Below are 19,755 nucleotides of genomic sequence, written 5' to 3'. Positions count from 1 at the left end.
GCGGCCTGCTGTACATGAGACCATTACAGTGGTGGCTCAGGACCAAGGGGTTCTCCCCGAGGGGAAACCCCCTCCGCGTGATCAAAGTTACACGGAGTTGTCTCCGTGCTCTGGTCATGTGGAGGGATCCTTGGTTTCTGTCCCAGGGACCTGTGTTGGGAGCTCTTTGTCGTCGTGTAACGCTAACGACAGATGCTTCCCTCACAGGCTGGGGGGGGGGCGATCATGAGTGGTCGCCCAGCCCAGGGTCTGTGGCAGGACCATCATCGATTTTGGCATATAAATTGTCTAGAGATGTTGGCAGTGTTTCAGGCTCTGAAGCACTTCCTGCCAGACCTGAGAGGTCCTCACGTTCTTGTCCGGTCCGACAACACATCGGTGGTCTCTTACATAAACCATCAGGGGGGTCTGCGCTCTCGCCTGTTATACAATCTGGCTCGCCGGATCCTTCTATGGTCCCAGGGGAAGCTTCTCTCATTGAGGGCGATTTATCTCCCGGGGTATTTAAATCGGGGAGCGGACATCCTGTCGAGGCAGGGGCCGAGGCCCGGGGAATGGAGACTCCACCCCGAGGTGGTGGAGCTCCTTTGGATGCAGTATGGTCGTGCCGAGGTAGACCTATTTGCGTCCAGGGAGACATCACACTGTCCACTGTGGTTTTCTCTCAGTCATCCAGCCCCGCTGGGGTTGGACGCTATGGTGCAGGCGTGGCCCAGGATTTGGATTTGCTTAGCTAATCAAATGATCGATCTCCTAACTGGCACTGTATTGTGTGTTGTAACGTAACGGCGACCAGCAGTAAACGTTATTGATACAAAAATATTTATATTTTTTATTAAGCTGTTCTTGTCTTTACAAAAATCAAAATTAGGCTAATCAAAGGGAAGAGTGCTCTTACAAATCACGAGGGAGCGATTTGACTGCTGATTTTGGCTAACGTAATTGACTCGCTGTTTTTGCTGATGCTGGATCGTCTTTAGCATACACTGCATTCATTAAAAATGTAACTAAGTTAAACGTGTGTTTAACTACACCTGGGAAACTCACTTCACCTTCAGAGGCTCTGGGGCAGCTCAGTCTCTCCAGTCGGGTTGCAGGGCCACCGCACCGCAGCAGACTCGCTGTGTGTGTGTGTGTGTGAGAGAGCCAGACTGAGCGAACGCCGCTCTGCACGTTTGAATCAGGGACGTACTAAGTATTTGAGGGATAGGGGGAGGGGCTTTAATAAAATTCAATAAATTGTTCAATTTTGGTAAATGTATCGTTTAGTTCACTGTTTTGAGAAGCTTGCGAGTTGTTTTTACAAGTACATTTTTTGGATCATCAAAGTTAGGGGGGCAGCTGGGGGGGGGCAAGGCTCTAGAGTGGGGGGGCACCTGCCCCCCCCTTGCCCCCCTGTAGATACGCCCCTGTTAAATATTTATATTTTTGTTTCCTTTCTTACTTTATATACAAACACAGTTTTTGTATTTCTACATCAATTTGACATACATGGGTCAAAAATGACCCATATAGAAACCTTTGATATTTGCACATATTTGCAAGTAGGAACATATTTACTGCATAAATACTATTACTATAGTATTAAGCGTAGTATAACCAATAAGTTGCCTCCTGTTCTAGCAAAACATTACACGCAGAAGACAATATTCCTCCGCCCAGGCGAGCAACCACCAAGAAAAGGTGTTAACACCAATTCTCGCCCAGGACAACTGGAAGCTGCTAGGGACTGGAAGATGCTGGCTGATCTTGATCAACTGCTTATTTTTTCAGCTGAGATTGCCACCAGTAACCTACGACCAGATATTGTTTTGTGGTCTGGATCAGCACGCATTGTTCAACTGATAGAGTTAACAGTGCCATGGGAGGATGCGGTAGATGAGGCATATGAGAGGAAGAAACTGCGGTATGCTCATCTGGCCACTGAAGCAGAACAACGAGGATGGAGAGTCCAGGTTTATCCAGTGGAAGTGGGTTGTCGAGGTTTTGTGGCACACTCTAAAACCCGGTTCCTCAGAGACGTCGGATTCAGTGGCCAAGAGTTGCGTCGCACAGTAAAGGAACTTATCTGAAGCAGCAGAAAGGAGCAGCAACTGGCTGTGGTTGAGACGGAAAGATTCTAGCTGTCTGTGTACAGGCCGCCACGCTACGGTTGCGTAGAATTCTTGAAAAACTTGAAGAGTCTGTTGGTTTATTTGTATGGGTTGTATAGTATTTACAGTCATTACGTTCCTGTGTATATTGCGTGAATGACGGGTGGTTGGGCAGATATTGTGTTTTTGCGGTAGGTGGTATGCCATACGGAACCGTTGCCACTGAAACTGCATATTAACGCACCAGTAGGGCTCGACAGCCTTAGTCAAACGGGTTGGCGCGTATGGTTGGGTTGCGGAGAGATTGTGAGATTGTGGTTAGGTCTCAGCAGCAGGAGGGATGTAGAGGTCAGTAGGCTGGGCTGAGTTGAGTGGGGGACGGAGGGGGGTGACTCTGGGACGACAGAGTCACTGTCGAGCCCTCTTGAGGTGTCGTGGGCTAGTCGACGAAACACTGATGTCCCCTACTCGGCTCAATCCAGACGGTTGTCGTGCTGGTCCACTAGGGAGACCACACTGTAGTTGCAGCCGTCGTGTGTGCTGACGCGCCAAGTACATTGCAGCCGTTAACGCTGGACAGAAGGGGAGTCACACCACCATATGGAAAGAAGCGTAAATGGATGAAGAAGCATAGTTTACTGTAAAGCTACGTCTTAGTGTTGCTTATCTTGGCGAAAGCCGAGTACAAATCAGCATGTTTTAAGTTTTAACATCTACTCTCGTGTAATGGAAATCTTTACATAATATTATTCACCTGCCACACATTTCACAACTCAACACAGCTGCTTTTGTATATTTGTTGCAAGTCTTATTTTATTTTAACCACAGAAAATATTTGATATTTTGTAAAAGATAACTGGACATAATATTTGAATATTAGGCTATGGTTACCTTGACCATGAAATCCTAGTGAGAAATTACTTTTGAGAAAGAGAAACATATCCAGTACTATTAGCTAGCTAGCTGTTGACATATTCTATTCTAGCTAGCTAATGTTAGCTACACTAAAAAAAGATGGGTTTTTAAAGGGGAACTCAGTAACTCTAGCTATTTCTTCGCGGATTTTCACTCTTGTTGTCGCATGTTTTCTCAATGAGCTCCCCCTACAGCTGTGGGATGTATATTTCACAACAATGTTGTAAAAAAACTTGCGGTCCCTCCTCTCCCTTTCTACCGCTGCTCATGTGCATTTGTTATTATCGGAGCCGGCCAACTTTATCATGTGGAGCTATGTCAACCGAGGTGGGTAATACATCATACACATTGAGGGCGGCGTGTGTGTTTATGTCGAATTGCCATAAAGCAGTTTGTGTTTCTCGCTCGTTCTCGCTTCTCACAAGACTTCCTGTTTCCAACTTACTGGGACGTTAATCCTCATGTTGCAAGGTTGGTTTTCCAACTAGGAACGTTGGGGGGGAGCAGGGAAAGTCACCATTCTCACCAGAACAGGTTATTAAACCATCCAAATGATTTCTAAACAGTTTTATTAAGTTGAAATAGTTGCCGAATAGCCCTTACAGATAATAGATAAATAATGCTAGATAAATATATATGGTAATGAATATATAGGTATTCCTATATAAATATATAGGAAATGAATACGGGTCATTTTAGACCCGTGTTTGTAAAATTGATGTAGAAATACAAATACTGTGTTTGTTTATAAAGTAAGAAAGGAAACATAAACATAATGATTTGTGGAAATCAAAAACAAGATATTTAATGAATACCTGGAATAACAAATGATAAAATACATATATTTTAAAGATTCAGCAAAGAAACATACAGCCATGACTGAAATAATATAGGAAATGAATACGGGTCTTTTTAGACCCATGTTGCGAAGGGGTATCCATAGCTTGCGCATCAAAGGGTTAAGGTATCTTTCCCACCACTATTAAAGGTACAGACAAATAATAATTTACAACAGCATGAAGCATTTTTGTGTTTAGCAACATCATCACAACAAGCAGCAGCGTTGTTATCATTATGGTTATTTTCTTGAAGTGAAACCCTTAAGTGAAGCACACTTTTTGGAATTTCTTGAACTGATCAAATAGTATGCATGCATTGGTTATTAAAAAGACAGATATGTTAAATGCCCAAACATGACAGGGAATAGACTATAAAAAGTACTCGCCTTGACTTTAACAGTAACATGCAACCAATTGTTTTTTACTTACAATGGCTTTTTATTCGTTTGATTTAACCTTGGTTTTGAGGTCCACTGGTGCACTGAACACATGCTGGCTGCCTTAAGCCTGTGGATCATTTCAGATGTGAGGGGGGAAAATCTGGATCGTCATGAGGAATTTACCTGCTGCCTACTGGTCGGCCAGGACACTCTTGAAAACGAGATGAGCTCATCTCAAGAGGGGCTCCTGGTCAAATAATTTTTAAATAAAGATAGATACATCAATTGTACAACATGTCATATCTGGTTGATTTCTTTTTTTGTCAAATTCTTTTACTTAGGACGAGACAAGCATTTGCAGTCCAAAAAACAGTACATGGAGCACCAATCATGTCACGGTCCGTATTTTTCCCTTGTATGAGACAAGACCCCTTGTTTTAGTTGGACTAATGTCAAATCAAAAGTGCTGGCAACTTGCAGTGACAATATGGTAAAAAGCCCGTTCTCCACATGAAAGGACAAATGCACGTCTTGGCTTTGTTTACACCGGTCATCTCGAGTTATGACTGACGTTTAAAGAATGAAAACGTCAATGCCACAAACAGAGATGGGTGCTGATAGAATCCTAGTTTGGAATTCGGACAGTGTAATGCATACTGTCGAATTGGGGGTTCATTTAATTTGTTTTAATTTGATTTGATTGGCCTGATCACATCAATTCTTATCTATTATTGATTAGTTGTGACGTGCATGTCACAATAGTGTGGGCATATTGATCCAAACCAATCCAATCCAATCCAACTTTTAGTGCAAGACAAGTCAATAGCATCATGCCAGAATTTAGTAAATAAACATAAAAATTAAAACAACTGAACTAAATAAAATAACGCTAGCACCTATATCTAAAATTAACTCATTTTTTGTGAGTTCTGGATGCAGGCAAGCAGGTACTAAAATGTATTGATAACCATATAATGGAACTTAAAAAGGGATATTCTGTTTTATATTTCTAGCGTTTTGTTTCATGCACTCACGTTTTGAAATAATGCTGGGCTTCATGCTATATTAGTATACGTAATAACCATTTCATATGCTTAAAGGAGAAACATTTACTTTGAGTTTTCAGGTCACATCTTAAATTATCTTCTGGTTTTATCTTATGAACTGCAAAATCAAAAGATGCACAAAGAAAGAAACAAGACATTTTAATACTGGTGTATTCAATAATCAGATCAACCCCTTATTAAAAGAATTGTTGTAATATGTATTTTTAGAGCTTTTCTTGGATGTGACCACTGAATTTAAGATGCATTGTGCTTCACTTCAAATCTGGTCTGTCACAAACTAGCTGAACATTGTTATTGAGTAAAAGATTCATGAAGATGTTGGGTGAAAAGTAACAAGGCTCATTGTCAAGACCCTATTTTAAACCCTAGTGACAGAAATCAATTGAATAGACCAAAAAAGGTCATAGACCAAACCCATTGAATGGTGCAAAACATCAAACTGATGTTCTACGAATGTTCAGAATGCATTAGCTCACATTTGAATTCCACACAATTCAAATTGATGATGGACGGTGGCCTGTATCTCAACAATGAGACAAAGACTAAACATGCAGCATTACAGAACCTGGCATTGTATTAAGACAGCTTGAATAAAATCCCTTTTTTTATTTTCCATTGTTCCTTTGAAACTGGCTGAAAGAAAAATCCTTCTTTTCAGTATTTCTATGAAGTACTGTAAGTGTGAGTGATAATGGATTTGTGTTTAGTGGGGAAATGTTTAAAGTACGCCAAGCCAACTGTTTTAAAAAAAAAAGTATATTACATGTACGTATAATCTGAGACTGTTGTAGCATAGTACAAAAACAATGCTACTTTTAGGATGTTTTCATGGAGAAGAACATTCAGTAATAAATGTGTTTTAGTGAAAAATGAGTTGGGTGTAAGGTTTTGCTGATTTTCTTTAAATGTGATATTTTAGATGTTAATGTTGTCATTTAATGAATGTTGACGTGATTCATGCACAAATTAACTTCCAAAAAAAATAACACATTTGGAAAATAAAAATTCGCTGCTTTGGAACAATATGTTTTGTGACCTGTTCAAATAAGTTGGGTAACACTTTACAATAAAGCTCATTTCATTAACATTGGTTAATGCATTGGGTATCATGAACAACATCCCCCCCTCCCCCCAGTATTTATCAACTAATTAATATTAATTTATAAATATACAATTGTTTAGTTAATTCATGTTCTTTAATGTTTATTTATGCAACTTTAAATGCTAAAAATGTATTGGTATGTAGATATTACCATTAACCAAAATTAATAAATGCTGCAAAAGTACTGTTCAGTGTTAGTTTATGATGCCCAATGCATGAACTAATGTTAAAAAAATTATCCTTATTATAAAGTAAGTGAACTTACCATAAATGTGATTATTATTTTTTAAAAACATTTCTGTTTTGAGGAAAAAAATAAGTAAATAAATAGAATAAAGTAAGCACTTTACATGGGCAGGGACTACACTAACATGTGAAGAACTGGTCCTAATTGATAGTTAATTATTCAAGCCCTTGCCCTTTAGTGCACCAGCTCAAACCCCCTTTAGGGGGCGCTCTGCTGCTACCAGGGTCAAGGGAGGGGGCGGGGTGGTGCTCATACCCAGGTGTGCGGGGTGGGGGAGTGGAACGGAGGCTCATGCTGGTGAGGGTTTGCCTCCGTCCACCCTCCATGCGTCCATTTGGGGAAGACATTGAACCAAAACCAGCAGGGCGTCCAGCCCCGGGCAGGACGGTTACATGCACTGTCTCTTACCTACAGACCACTCAGTTAAGGCTAGCAAATTACATTTAGTTGCTATTAGTTTTAACGGTTTATGACTGTAATCCATACGAGACATTTGGACAAAGAAAAAAAGAGAAAATAAGGGAGCATATATACACGTCATGCAACATAATGGTAGATGATTGAGGTGCGATGAAGGACAGGACAACTGGCAACAAACACACACAAGGTTCAGGCATTAAGCTAGAAGAGAAGGCAAGGGTTGGGTTTCCAGTCTTACCGATTCGGTCCAAACGGTCAATAGCCACGGTTTCGAAAGCGCGGCGCATCATGGGATATTCCTCCAAGACTTCGTTGAAATGGTCCACAGACAGCGAGAAAAGTCTGCAGTAGGTGTCAGCACGGACGCTAGCAGTACGACGACCTTTCGTCAACAGGCAGATCTCTGTGGGAAATAAAATAATTAAACATATTACATATTTTATATAATGGAGGTCACTAGTTGGACAAGGGAGCCAGCTGAGCTAGACTACTTGGATTAGCAGAAGAGCTAACCTTGAATGAAAGAAATGGTTAGCATATAAACATAGCATGATGGTGTGAATTCTCATGATTAAATTATGATTAAATTATTGGATTTAATATGTGGTGGGCAGTGCTTATCATACACTCTTCATACACTGTAAAATATACATTTATGTGTGTGTGTGTATATATATATATAAACATCTTTACCTGATGGTATCTGCAACACTTTTCATGTGTAGATTATGTGGCAAATGAATTTAGCATTTAGCTTAGGGATGTGACTGTGTGGAAATTTTCCCAACAGAGTTATGGAGTTTCCCACTCTTTTGTACCTTACTTTTAAATTGCTAATTTGAATGCGAAAGTAATATGCGCATGGCCACTTTGTATTATACAAACAAACAATCAAACAAACCTAATAATAACATTAATAATAATTTGTTTGTATAATAATAACAATAACAAAAAACATTAATAATTATAATAATGCATATTTATGAATACATAGTATATACTTTTATAGTATATATGTATTTATTAATCACTATTATTATTATTATTATTATTATACAAACTACAAATAAATTACTGTTATTTATTTCATTATAAAAACACAAACAAAAGCAAACATAATAATACTAATAATAATAATTAAATAATATTTGTTTGCATAATAAAAGCAACTGATATATATGTATTAATTTTATAGTATTTATGAATTTATTAATCAAATATTATTATTCAAACAGTAAATCAAAACAAAGCATAAAATATAGTTATTTTTATTATACAAACAATAAAAATTAAATGTATTATTATTATTATTATTATTATTATTATTATGTTTGTATAGTAATAGTAATAATATTTCTAATGTATTAATATAGTATATATATATATATATATATGTATATATATATATAAACTACTATTATTACATTAAATAAACTATTGTTAGTTATATTATTACAAACTATTGTTAGTTATATTATTATACAAACAAAAAACAATACCAAACAATAATTATAATTCAAATGTATTAATATTATAGCATTTATATTTATACATATATTTATTAATCATAAAATATAATTATTTGTTTGATTATACAAACAATAAAATGTTGTCATTTATATTATTATACAAAAAAACAAAGACTCAAAATCAAACATAATAATAATAATATTCTACTTGTTTTTGTTATTATTATTATTATGTAAATGTTTTGTAAAATATTTTATTTAAGCTATTAGTCAAAATATATTACTATATGTAGGCTATAGTATATCAGGTTTGTATGTATTTGTATTACAGACCTGCATGCCTAAAAATGCACCTAATCATCTAGAAGTAAGCTTGTTTTCATTGAATACAGTGCACACAGTCTCTCACAGAGAGATTTGTAATGAACCTTGTCAATAATGAGTCATCAATGACAGTGTAATCTTGTACACAATTTGGCTTCATCTGCCCTGAGGGGGGAAAGTCTTTAGTGCTTAGAGAAGAGCTCATGCAAATGGCCCTGTCTTTCACCTTGAGATATGCATCATGGGTATATGTTTATATGCAATTTCTGTCAGCTAGAGCTGGAGTAAATAGCATATGACTACTGATTCTTTGAATATATTTGCTGTAAATGTAGGACTGAACATACTGTGCTTCAAAATGACAGATTTTTAGCTATTTTGTCCTGGACAGGAAAAAATGCTGTGGAAAAAGTCTGCGTAGCCTGCGGGACGTGCTAACAACACTCTCCAGCTGGGAGTGGGAACAAGGCGTCGGAGTATTTTAATGGAAATGTGCCATCTCTCTGGCATCATGTGGTGCAGTATAAAGGTGATGGTGGCAAAAGTACTTTGCACTTGCTGTTCTATTTCTAATTGGTTCATTAGCCTCAAATGTCACTATAATGTACATTTTCATCGCCCAATAACAGCGACCGAAAAGTCAAGATAGATGAAGAGAGTTCTAAAGCTGCAAAATGATGAAACGTAATGAAATTTGGGATTTCGGTAGTAATTGTCTTACTATGCACGTCTGTGGCTGACTGCCAAGAGTGGATGAGTGCCTGAACAAGTTAGCGCCTAAGCTAGCAAATGTGTGAAGGTGTCTCTCTCACCCACACGGAAGAGCATCCAATCAACTTGCCCTCCTCTCGGGCCTCTGCAAATGGAAATGACACTTGACCTCAGAGCTTCGGATGTCCGTCGGTTTGGCATGAATCCCAGTTGTGAGCTAACAAATGGGGTTTGCCTGATTTATCATGATCAAACGCCTCACCTTAACCGGCCCTAACCTCACGGCACACTGCCAGAACTTCACTTTATATACAAGGATGCTTTAAACCACTGAATGTCTTTTTAAAATAAAAACAACAGATATATATATATATATATATATATATATATATATATATATATATATATATATATATATAAAAAGATTTTGCATTTATTGACTCAAATACCTACTATTCTAATTTCACCTGGCCAGTTTTCATTTTAGTGATGACACTAATAATGTAATAACAATACTATAATTAATATGAATAATAATAATGATGATGATAATAATTTGTATTTATTATTATTATTATTATTATGTTACATTTATTTTTATAATATTATTAATAATAGATGCAAATGTTTATTATTATTACATTTATTTCTTATTGTTTATAAGAAATAATATATTATTTATTATTATTAAATTTAAAAAATATATAATAATAATAATTTGTATCTATTCTTATTATTATTTAGCTTTTATTTTAATAATAATAATGATACAAAATATATGTTTTATTTGTATTAATAATAATACATATTAATATAAATATTAATATAAATAATGTGTATTTATTTATTATTATTTAGCATTTTTTAATAATAATAATAATAATACAAAACATGTTTTTATTTCTATTTGTATATATATTCATTAATAATAATAAATACTAGTTTTTTATTAATTTCCATTTTTATGTATAACTAATAATTATTATTAATATAATAATAATGATAATAATAATAATAATAATAATAATAAATACAATTATTTTATTATATAACTTGTTTAAGATTTTCCAGTAAATAATTTGTAAAGGCAGTATTTTATTTTAGCAATTTTTAATTAGTTAATAAATTGCATTACTATGTATCTATCAGCATATCAGTTTTTTTTTTCCAGAGTTCTTTATCAGCATTGGTCACTGAAAAACCCACACTGGTCGACAGCTATGCAGTTTGACCTAATGCGACTCATCAATAAGTGTGTAAGTTGGGTTGTCCTGCTCGTTTTTGAACGATCTCCGTTCAATTTAGGACCAAGGTCAATGTGTGTTCAGTTCCTATCAGAACGCACTGAGGAGGAAGAGATTTTCTGACACCAGCAGCTTTGACGCACGTACGCACCAGTGTACACACACACACACACACACACACACACACACACACACACACACACACACACACACACACACACACACACACACACACACACACACGCAAACATGCCAGCAGCAATCCTGCTATGGGCCAAAATACCCGTAGCAGATGGTTTTCAACTGGAGCAGGTGGCTGGCATCACAGTGTACCCATGGTAGAGCAGGCACCACCTTCATGTATCGTGAGGGAAAATTATTTCATTTCAATTTTTGTTCCCACACTCGTACAGCTTAGGTAACACTGAAGAACATGTGACATCAAGATCATTTGACATAATCTCTGAATTATAAAACTGTACGGATTTAGGTGTTTAGAAGCTTGTGGTTTCTACATGTCCGTTTTACTTCAGTCCATCAGTACAACATGAATTTGCATTGCACATCATTTGCATTGTATTCATTAGTGTTAAGGTTAGTATTTTTATTTGATTGTGCTGCAATTGTCTCCTAAAATACATTGTCCTAAACCCTGTGGCTGTTTGCGATGATTTTTCTACTCTGTGTAAACATGCAACAGATGGATGTCTTTGACTTGTGTAGCTTATTCAGCACCTTGTGTGGAGTTCAGCAAGATTGTAAGTTGTTTACAAGTTTGTGCCATCTGTTTGTGGGTTTTCAACTGACCTCCAAAGTAGGATCCGTCGGTGAGTTTCAGCTCTTTGTTGAATTTGGTAATGACGCTGGCCACTCCATGCTGTATGAAGTACATCTTTTTACCCACGGTTCCCTCGCGGATAATGTAATCGTTGGGCTGGAAGACCTCAAACTTTAGTTTACTCAGCATTCCCGTCACAAAGTTAGGGTCTGCGTTTGCAAACAGGGGCATAGTGGCCACCAACTTACGGCAGTTGAAGTTCACAATTTCCTATAGAGCAAAACAGAAAGAAAACACAATCAACAGACATCAAAAGGTGAAAAAAAGCATTTAAGACAGTATTTTGACATTTTCTTTTTTTGAAAAACATCATGAAAAGACGTAATATAACCCAAAACTTACTGAAACAAGACATTTGACATATATATATATATATATATCTCATTATTTATATCTGAAATGAAGTTAAACTAAAAGTTGCTTAATTGTATATTGTCAGCAAAATCATAGAAACATATTATGCCTATTTAATATATTATTTAGTAGGGGTGGACAATATATACTGTAAGAGCAAACTATCTTTTTACATTTTTTTTAAAGTTTTGCTCAGCACTGCTCTGCGACTATCACAAGCCTCTATAGTCTCTCCTCCCACTGCATTGCAGTGGTCTTATTGTATGGTACCTGTACAGTCAGTGTCAAGCTCACTTCAGCCATTAGAAAGCCATTGAAAGCCTGATGCACATAATGTTCAGTCTTTCTCGTCTCCATTCTGCCGGGGTGAAGGAAGTGTTTGTTTGCTGTGGCTTGTGTGTGAAGGATAAATTTGCACTGTGCTTTAAAACGTGGCGTAGTCGGAAAAGCGACAGGAAAAGGTTCTGACCGCAATCACACAGGAGGAATAATGAGTTTGATAGCCACGTCCAACCCTTTACCTCCACTAGGGAGACAAGCTGGAGACTTTATCTATTTAAAGCTGGTTTGTCACAAGGCGGTGCATGTAAAAATAGCAGCCCTGACCAACTGAGGGAAAGAAAGAGAGAGATCGAGGAGGGAGGGAGGGAGGGAGGTGCTGCCAGAGAGTTGAGGTGTTTTGGGGATGAAGCCGTCAGTGTTATCTCTCACTTTGCTGTGTCATAAAAGACACTCCTTCTGTCTGCTAAATCATGATGACATGAGTGTTGCATTCTGGGTAATTTTTAGAAATTCCAATTTTCGCTATGCATACTGTAGGATATCTGGATGACCTACAACATCAGTCAATCTAATATAAACTACTAATGACATGGCACAACTACTGATAAATACGAGTTAATCTGCCATAAGTGGTTACTAGGGCTTAAAGAACTGTATGTGGCATCGAAATAATTTAAAAGACCTGTGGTATCCAAGAACTAAGATAATCATTTTCATTTGGATATGAAAGGAAACATCTTATGCGTCCAGACAGGGAGATAATCCTAGATCAGCACTTATGTTGTGAGATGCTTAGGTTCAGATGTACTCGCAGCTGCATTAGCTCTGACCCTGGGTCAGCACTACTGTGACCTCTTGGTGTCTCACCTCTTTGAGTGGGTCGTTGAGCTCGTTAAGGATGCTGTCCTCGTCGAAGATCTTGCCCTGGTAGCGATGTTCATAGTAATCGTGGATTTTCTGCCGCATGTCAGCTGGCAGCTTGTGGAAGGACATGTACTGCTCCACTTGCTTGTACTGTGAGAGAGAAAAAGAGAGAAAGAGTTTTTAGTATAAAAAAATAAGCTTGTGGCAATGCAAGTAGTCGAGACTTGTACCTTTATATTTAAAATGAATCTCAATATTTAGAAATGGTGTGGAGTTTTTTTTAAAATCAATCACAATGATAATTTTATATTAACAATGTCACAAAACAGAAACAAGACATAATATATATATATATATATATATATATATATATATATATATATATAATTTAAAAATGCATCTCATTATTTATATCTGAAATGTTGTAAAATGTTTTTAAAAGTTTAATGCATTTATGACCTTTTTATTTTTTGTGTGTTTTGGTAAAACAGCATAGAAAGGTGTAATATAAACAAAAAAGTAATTATTTATTTGAATGTTTTTGCCTTCTGACCAAATTTTATATCTCACTATTTATATCTGAAATTATGTAAAATATACATTTATGTGTGTGTGTGTGTATGTATATATATTTGTAAATATAAATTATTTCAGCAAGGAGACATTAAATTAAAACTCATCGAAGAATCCTGAAAAACATACATAAAATATTAAGCAGTACAATCGTTTTCTTCACATGAAAAATGAATAACACTGCTTACTTACAGTTGCTTACTTACTATGTGTGCTAAATGTTAGTGTGCATGAAATACTACATTTGTCAGATCATGCACTGATCAGTTATCCCACAATGCAATGCTCTTAGGGCGGGGTTTATGTCAATTTTAGGAATGTTGTGTAGTGTTTATCAGTCGTTTGTTGTAGTCCTTAAAAAGTGATTTCTGTAAAAGAAAATATCTCCCTTTGCTTTGAGCTTTGAGCATGTAACTTAGCAGATGTTGTTTATGCTCAAACAGCAACATTACACACTAACTAAAGTTACTGATTGGGGTGGTTGATTAAATCATAATCAACCACCCCTTTAAAAACCTTACCAACCCCCAAACGTTTGAATGGTTGTACATATACTTTAGAGTAGTATGTGAACTAAAAATGTCACTGGTTTACATTTTATATTTCATTGTGTTCATGTTCTCAGATTTGAATCAAAAGTCAGAGATTTCAATACTGACATTTCTCATCAAATTCTTCCAGAGCCATATGGGAACATTTAAATGAAACAACACTGAGAACATTTACCTGTGCTATGAAAGAGCAACCTCTGAGCAATAAAATGTCCCTCCGTGTAGGCGTTTGGTGAAATTATCTGTATTAATTCATGCATGATTTAATGATGAGCCATTTAGATAAATCCTGCGCAAACACATTCACACGCACAGAAAATTGTGCTGGGTCATTGGCTGTGGGCAGGTGGTGCGCGTGGCACAACACTTCCTGTCTGCCAACACAGCTGATGACATCAGAGCAGGAATGTCTAATCCCAACACCTGCTCCCTTTCACCTTTCTCTGGTTACACATAAATTCAATTATGCATGCATTCTGTACCAACACAGGCAACCCACTCCATACCGTCACAGGAAACGATAGCCTACCAAGACAGTCAATATCCATCCGAGAACAATCTATTTTAAACCGTTACATTGACTGACTTGCATATTTATAACAGTTCTCCTGTTCATGATTAATCAATACATGCACTATTCCTATACAGGCTATTTTATCTATTGTCTCTCTATGAATTGACTTTTACCTTAGTGTGAACTGTGAAGTGAGATTCATTAAAAAAACTGTTAGACTAACAGGCTATATTATTATGCAGCACAGAAACCGTATTCTGATGGTAGACCACATAATCTTTCATGGGTTGGGGTGAAATGGCTTTGAATGACTATGACAATTCAAGCACCGAGCAATTAGGCTAATATGCCAAAACCTCCCCATTTCTCACTCTACTGCATCTGCAGCGGGGACACGGCTAGACCCACGGCTACTTAGCGTCTCGATGGGAAGTCTTCATCCGTGTCTCTTAGACAGAGACCTTGAGAATTTAAGAGCTGATGTCTTCAGGCTGTGGGATAATATAAGACAGTAGCCTACAGACAGCTTTAGCTTGACCATGCTGATTTTAGAATATGTCTCTGAGGAGACTTTGTGTCTGATATAAAGGAGGCCACGGTGCATCGACTGGTTGTATGCGCAGGCAGGGTGCTAGTGCACACACAGCTGCAAACCGTGTGTTTCGGCACAAAAACATGCATTTTACTCACAATACAGTTTAACGAATCTGATGAAAACGAGTGTGATGAAATAGTCCTGTGCCTTGAGTATTTAAGCAGCCGATTATAGGGATTCACAATCTTTTAGAATCGTTTAATAACTAATATTATAGCACTGGTTTGTTTTGGATACTTAATTGTGCTAACTTTTCCCTATTTTTATATTTGGTTATAAAAATAACACAGATATAAGAGAAAATGAGCACAATGCTGTCATCTTTAAAAGTTTTTTGTAAATTTGTTTTATAAAAGTATTATAGTATTTATTAATATTTTGAATTTAGCTTTTAGTTTTATAGTTTTTATTTTAATTTTACTTTAAGTTTAAGTAATTTTATTATGTGCTTGTCATTTTCACTTCTGCTTAAATGTATTTTTTTTTGTTCAGTTAGTTTCCAAGGCGGCATTTCAAATTTTCATTAAAGTTTTTAAAGTTTATTCCTTATGATCTTATCACAATATTAAATCTCAAAATGAATATCTTTTTTTAAAACTGTGCAGTATAATATTGTGATGCATAAATCCACTTGTGACATTTAAACAACTTAATTTGTATTTATTTTTATAGTATAGAATTTCAATATCTGCCATTTATTTGTTATTGGCCATGATAAATAATTCTCACCTTATTAGTATCAGTCAGAATTTTTAAATTGGTGCATCCAGTCGTTGTGGATTATTTTCTATGTAAATCAGGTTTATAATAGATGCCTTATTCACCACAACTCCAAGCTAGTTAACTCAGTGTCATTATTTGCATAATTCAGGGGGTAGAATCAGATGCTAAAACAATGTAAAAATACTGTAAATGGTTCAGACACAATTAATTCTTATTCAATTCCAACACATAAGCTGTGTCCCAATTCAGAGGCTGCAGACTTCAAAGGCCACACCTTCAAAGCCCCGGGAAACGGAGGACGTATTAGTAGACCACATTCGAGGAATTGGGACAGCCTTCGCCACGCCGCTGTGATGCAGTCTACCTATAGTGTTTTCTAAGCTGGAGAGTCTGAGCCAGCGCTGAATATTCAGAATATGAGTAACTGTGACCTGTGGTCAGTCAGTTGGTGGCAGTGTGAGTGCCATGACCTTCTCTTCTAGAGATACAGTGAGTCACTAGGCATCAGGGCAAAAGCAAACACATTGATATGGGCTTCCTTACGGAAATATTGTCCATGTATTTATTCTCACACACATAGTGTGCATGAGTACACAAACACCAGTATGAGTCATCATTGTAGACTTACCGTAATAACTTGGGTTAAGTTAAGAATGGGTTTTGGCACATACTGTATTTATATGTACACTGTAAAAAAAGTATATGATCAATACGTTCTGACAGCATGTTTTTGCATTGCTTTTACTCAGCAAAATAAGTTAAGCAATTTTTTACTTTGTTATATAATATTCAACTCATTTTCAAGTTAGTTTAATGTAATTTAAGTTGAAATTACTTAAACATCCAAGTTGATTGTACTGCATGGCTGAATTTTGTTTCAAACTTAAAATTAAACAAGACATCCTCTATATATATATATATATATATATATATATATATATATATATATTATTATAAAAAAAAATGTAATGGGACCTATCATTCCCTTTTTAAAGTCTTGATTTGTTTTTGGGGTCTACTAGAATAGGTTTGCATGCTCGAAAAACACATTTTACACATTTTACACACACACACACACACACACACACACACACACACACACACACACACACACACACACACACACACACACACACACACACACACACACACACACACACACACACACACACACACACACACACACACACACACACATTCAGCAAGCAGAATCAGGGGATCAGCCTGTTTGGTTTAACGGACTGTCACAGCCCGGTGACGACAGCACCTGTGAATAAGCATCGTCTCACACACTGCAGGCCAGTGGCGCTGCGCTAACACAGCGGGTATAGACGCAAATGAAGGCGAAAACAAAAATGTCACTTCTTGTTCTACATTAATTACAGCACATCTGTCAGAGCATGATAAGGCCTGTTTGAGTTTGCAGTATATTGATTTACGCTGAGCTCACAAATAAGAGGAACTTTTTGGTTGATCGTGTGGGGAACGGGCAGTGTAGAGGCTTGTGAGTATTCTTGAGGTGGTGAGAAGGCACAAAGAAGTCAATCTGTTTTGGGCATGTGGCTTAAAGCAGGAATATCATTTGTTACTGCCAGAGTAGATAAACTCATATCATCCTGAGGGGATTTCATAAAGCTTGCTTACATTCACTTTGTGATTCCCACAGAGGTAATGCTAAAATGTTTCAGCCGTCTGTGTGAATGACAGCTGGTGTTCTCTTATTGTCAATGGTATGTTTATATATCTGCTTCAAAAAGGCGGAAATGCAGAATGCTTCCTACAGAAATGTGCCAGTGTTTTTGAATTTTGCATTTTTTTACACAATCCCACCCCCCCCCCTTCTTCCTTTTCCCCGCCATGTCCCCTTTCCCCCTTTTTTATTTTCTTATTTTCTTTCTTTTCCTTTCCTTTCCTTTCCTTTCCTTTCCTTCCTTCCTTACTACTTGTCCTGTCTCGTTCTTTTCCTTTTCTTGTCTTGTTCTTTTCCTTTTCATATCCACTCCTTTTTCCTATTTTTTGCCCTTTTCATTTTGTTTAATTTCATCTTCCAGCCTTTTTCCTTCTCCCGTTCCTGTTCTGTCCTTTTTATTTTCTTTCCATTTCCTAATTTTCTTTCACCTTCCTTCCTTCCTTCCTTCCTTCCTTCCTTCCTTCCTTCCTTCCTTCCTTCCTTCCTTCCTTCCTTCCTTCCTTCCTTCCATCTTCCTTCCTTTCTTTCCTCCTTCATTCCTTCCTTGCTTCCTTCCTTTCCCACTTCCTGTTCTGTCATTTTCCTTTCCCTAAAATGCTCTACTTAGTTTGTTATAACTAAAAGATTCATGAACGTGCAGAGCTCAGGCTGAACAAACTATGGCATATAGATTGCGGCATGCATGACATATTTTTGTAGGCCAAACCTGCGTTTGCATTTTAGCTCTTCCGGGTCCATCATCCTGAGGTCAATAGGTATTTTTTTATGGATTTTTGGTGAAATGCTTGAAATAAGGTCTGTGGTGAACACAAGCTCGAGATATTTTCGAATTTTATTCTACGATATAAAACACATCGGTAATACTCTCTTGTGATTTAAAAAAAAAGAAGCTTTTACTTGTCTTGTAAAGGGTGGTTGCTAATACACAAAGTGGCTGAATGGGACTACAGAAATTGTTGGGGACATTAGATGTCATCATATAGAACAAGTAAACTCATCTACTCACCAGTCCGCTTTCACAGCCTCTTCGTGTTCTTGCAAACTATTAATGCTTTTAAAACAAAGACTGAAAGAGTTGTCAGAAGCTTAGCACTTTTCCTTTCCCTATCATTTCTTTCCATTTTCTTTACAGGTTTTCTTTTTTTCTGTCATTTCCATTACCTTTCATTTCCATTTACTTTGCTCTTCTTTCTGCCCTTTCTTCCTTTTTACCTTTTACTTTCCTTTCATTCTTTTCCTTTGTGTTAAACACTAGGCTTGTTCTGATTTTTACTCTCTACTACGTTTCAGGCAAGAGCACAGAAGGCTAATTCCCGTTCGGGTTTATTATCAGCGTGGGAACAGAAATCTTTGTCAAGATTAGGTTTATCACCACTTTCTCTCCTTCCCCCCCCCCCATTTCTTCTTGCAGAAGTGGTCATCACATTAAATGTGTGCTGGGCTCTGGCAGGGTTATATTAGATGTCAGAAACAATCCGCCCAGCTTGCCTACATCTCTCCTGCGACTCAGGTGCTTGAGACTGCCCTTCACTCTCTCTTCAGCAAAAAAAAAAAAAAAAAAATTTCGAAAGGAGGATAGACTGCGGCGCGCTCATGGAATGGGGATGATAATACAGATATCCTAATTTGCATGAAGGGAAGATGAGAAAAGGCAAGATGATTTGAGGTCATAATGACTTTTATTATTCTGTCCCTTTGAAAATTAGAACCTATATTTTGGATTTTGTTGAAGTAACAAACTTACAAAATAGATCATCTGCATGCCCACACACTTTCTGATTTTGGCGTCAATTTTGCTAAACAGTAATTACAATCGACAACGTTTATAAAATTTGTTTCTTGTATCAAAATTTTAATATATATTAAATAAGCAATAATAAAATATGTATGTTCTCTATCATATATTACATCTTAATCGTGCATGTTCAGGTTTACTTATAAAATATTAATGTGCAATAAC

General features: G+C 36.8%; 1 protein-coding gene across 1 annotated transcript in view; it reads right to left on the bottom strand.

Annotated features, from left to right (window-relative positions):
• The window catches only part of hcn1 (hyperpolarization activated cyclic nucleotide-gated potassium channel 1), a 124,296-nt gene that overhangs the window by 11,425 nt on the left and 93,116 nt on the right, over positions 1-19,755 (bottom strand). Inside the window, exons 5-7 of the mRNA XM_077194132.1 lie at positions 13,153-13,299; positions 11,619-11,859; positions 7,302-7,466 (exon numbers count right to left, since the gene is read on the bottom strand). Of these exons, the coding sequence (XP_077050247.1) occupies positions 7,302-7,466; positions 11,619-11,859; positions 13,153-13,299 (553 nt within the window). The remainder of the gene's footprint in view (positions 1-7,301; positions 7,467-11,618; positions 11,860-13,152; positions 13,300-19,755) is intronic.

The sequence above is a fragment of the Siphateles boraxobius genome, unplaced genomic scaffold (genome assembly GCF_051911475.1).
Source record: "Siphateles boraxobius isolate OS27281-9 unplaced genomic scaffold, OSU_SipBor_1 11, whole genome shotgun sequence".
Lineage (NCBI taxonomy): Eukaryota > Metazoa > Chordata > Actinopteri > Cypriniformes > Leuciscidae > Siphateles > Siphateles boraxobius.
This window is presented reverse-complemented; position numbering and strand designations above follow the sequence as displayed.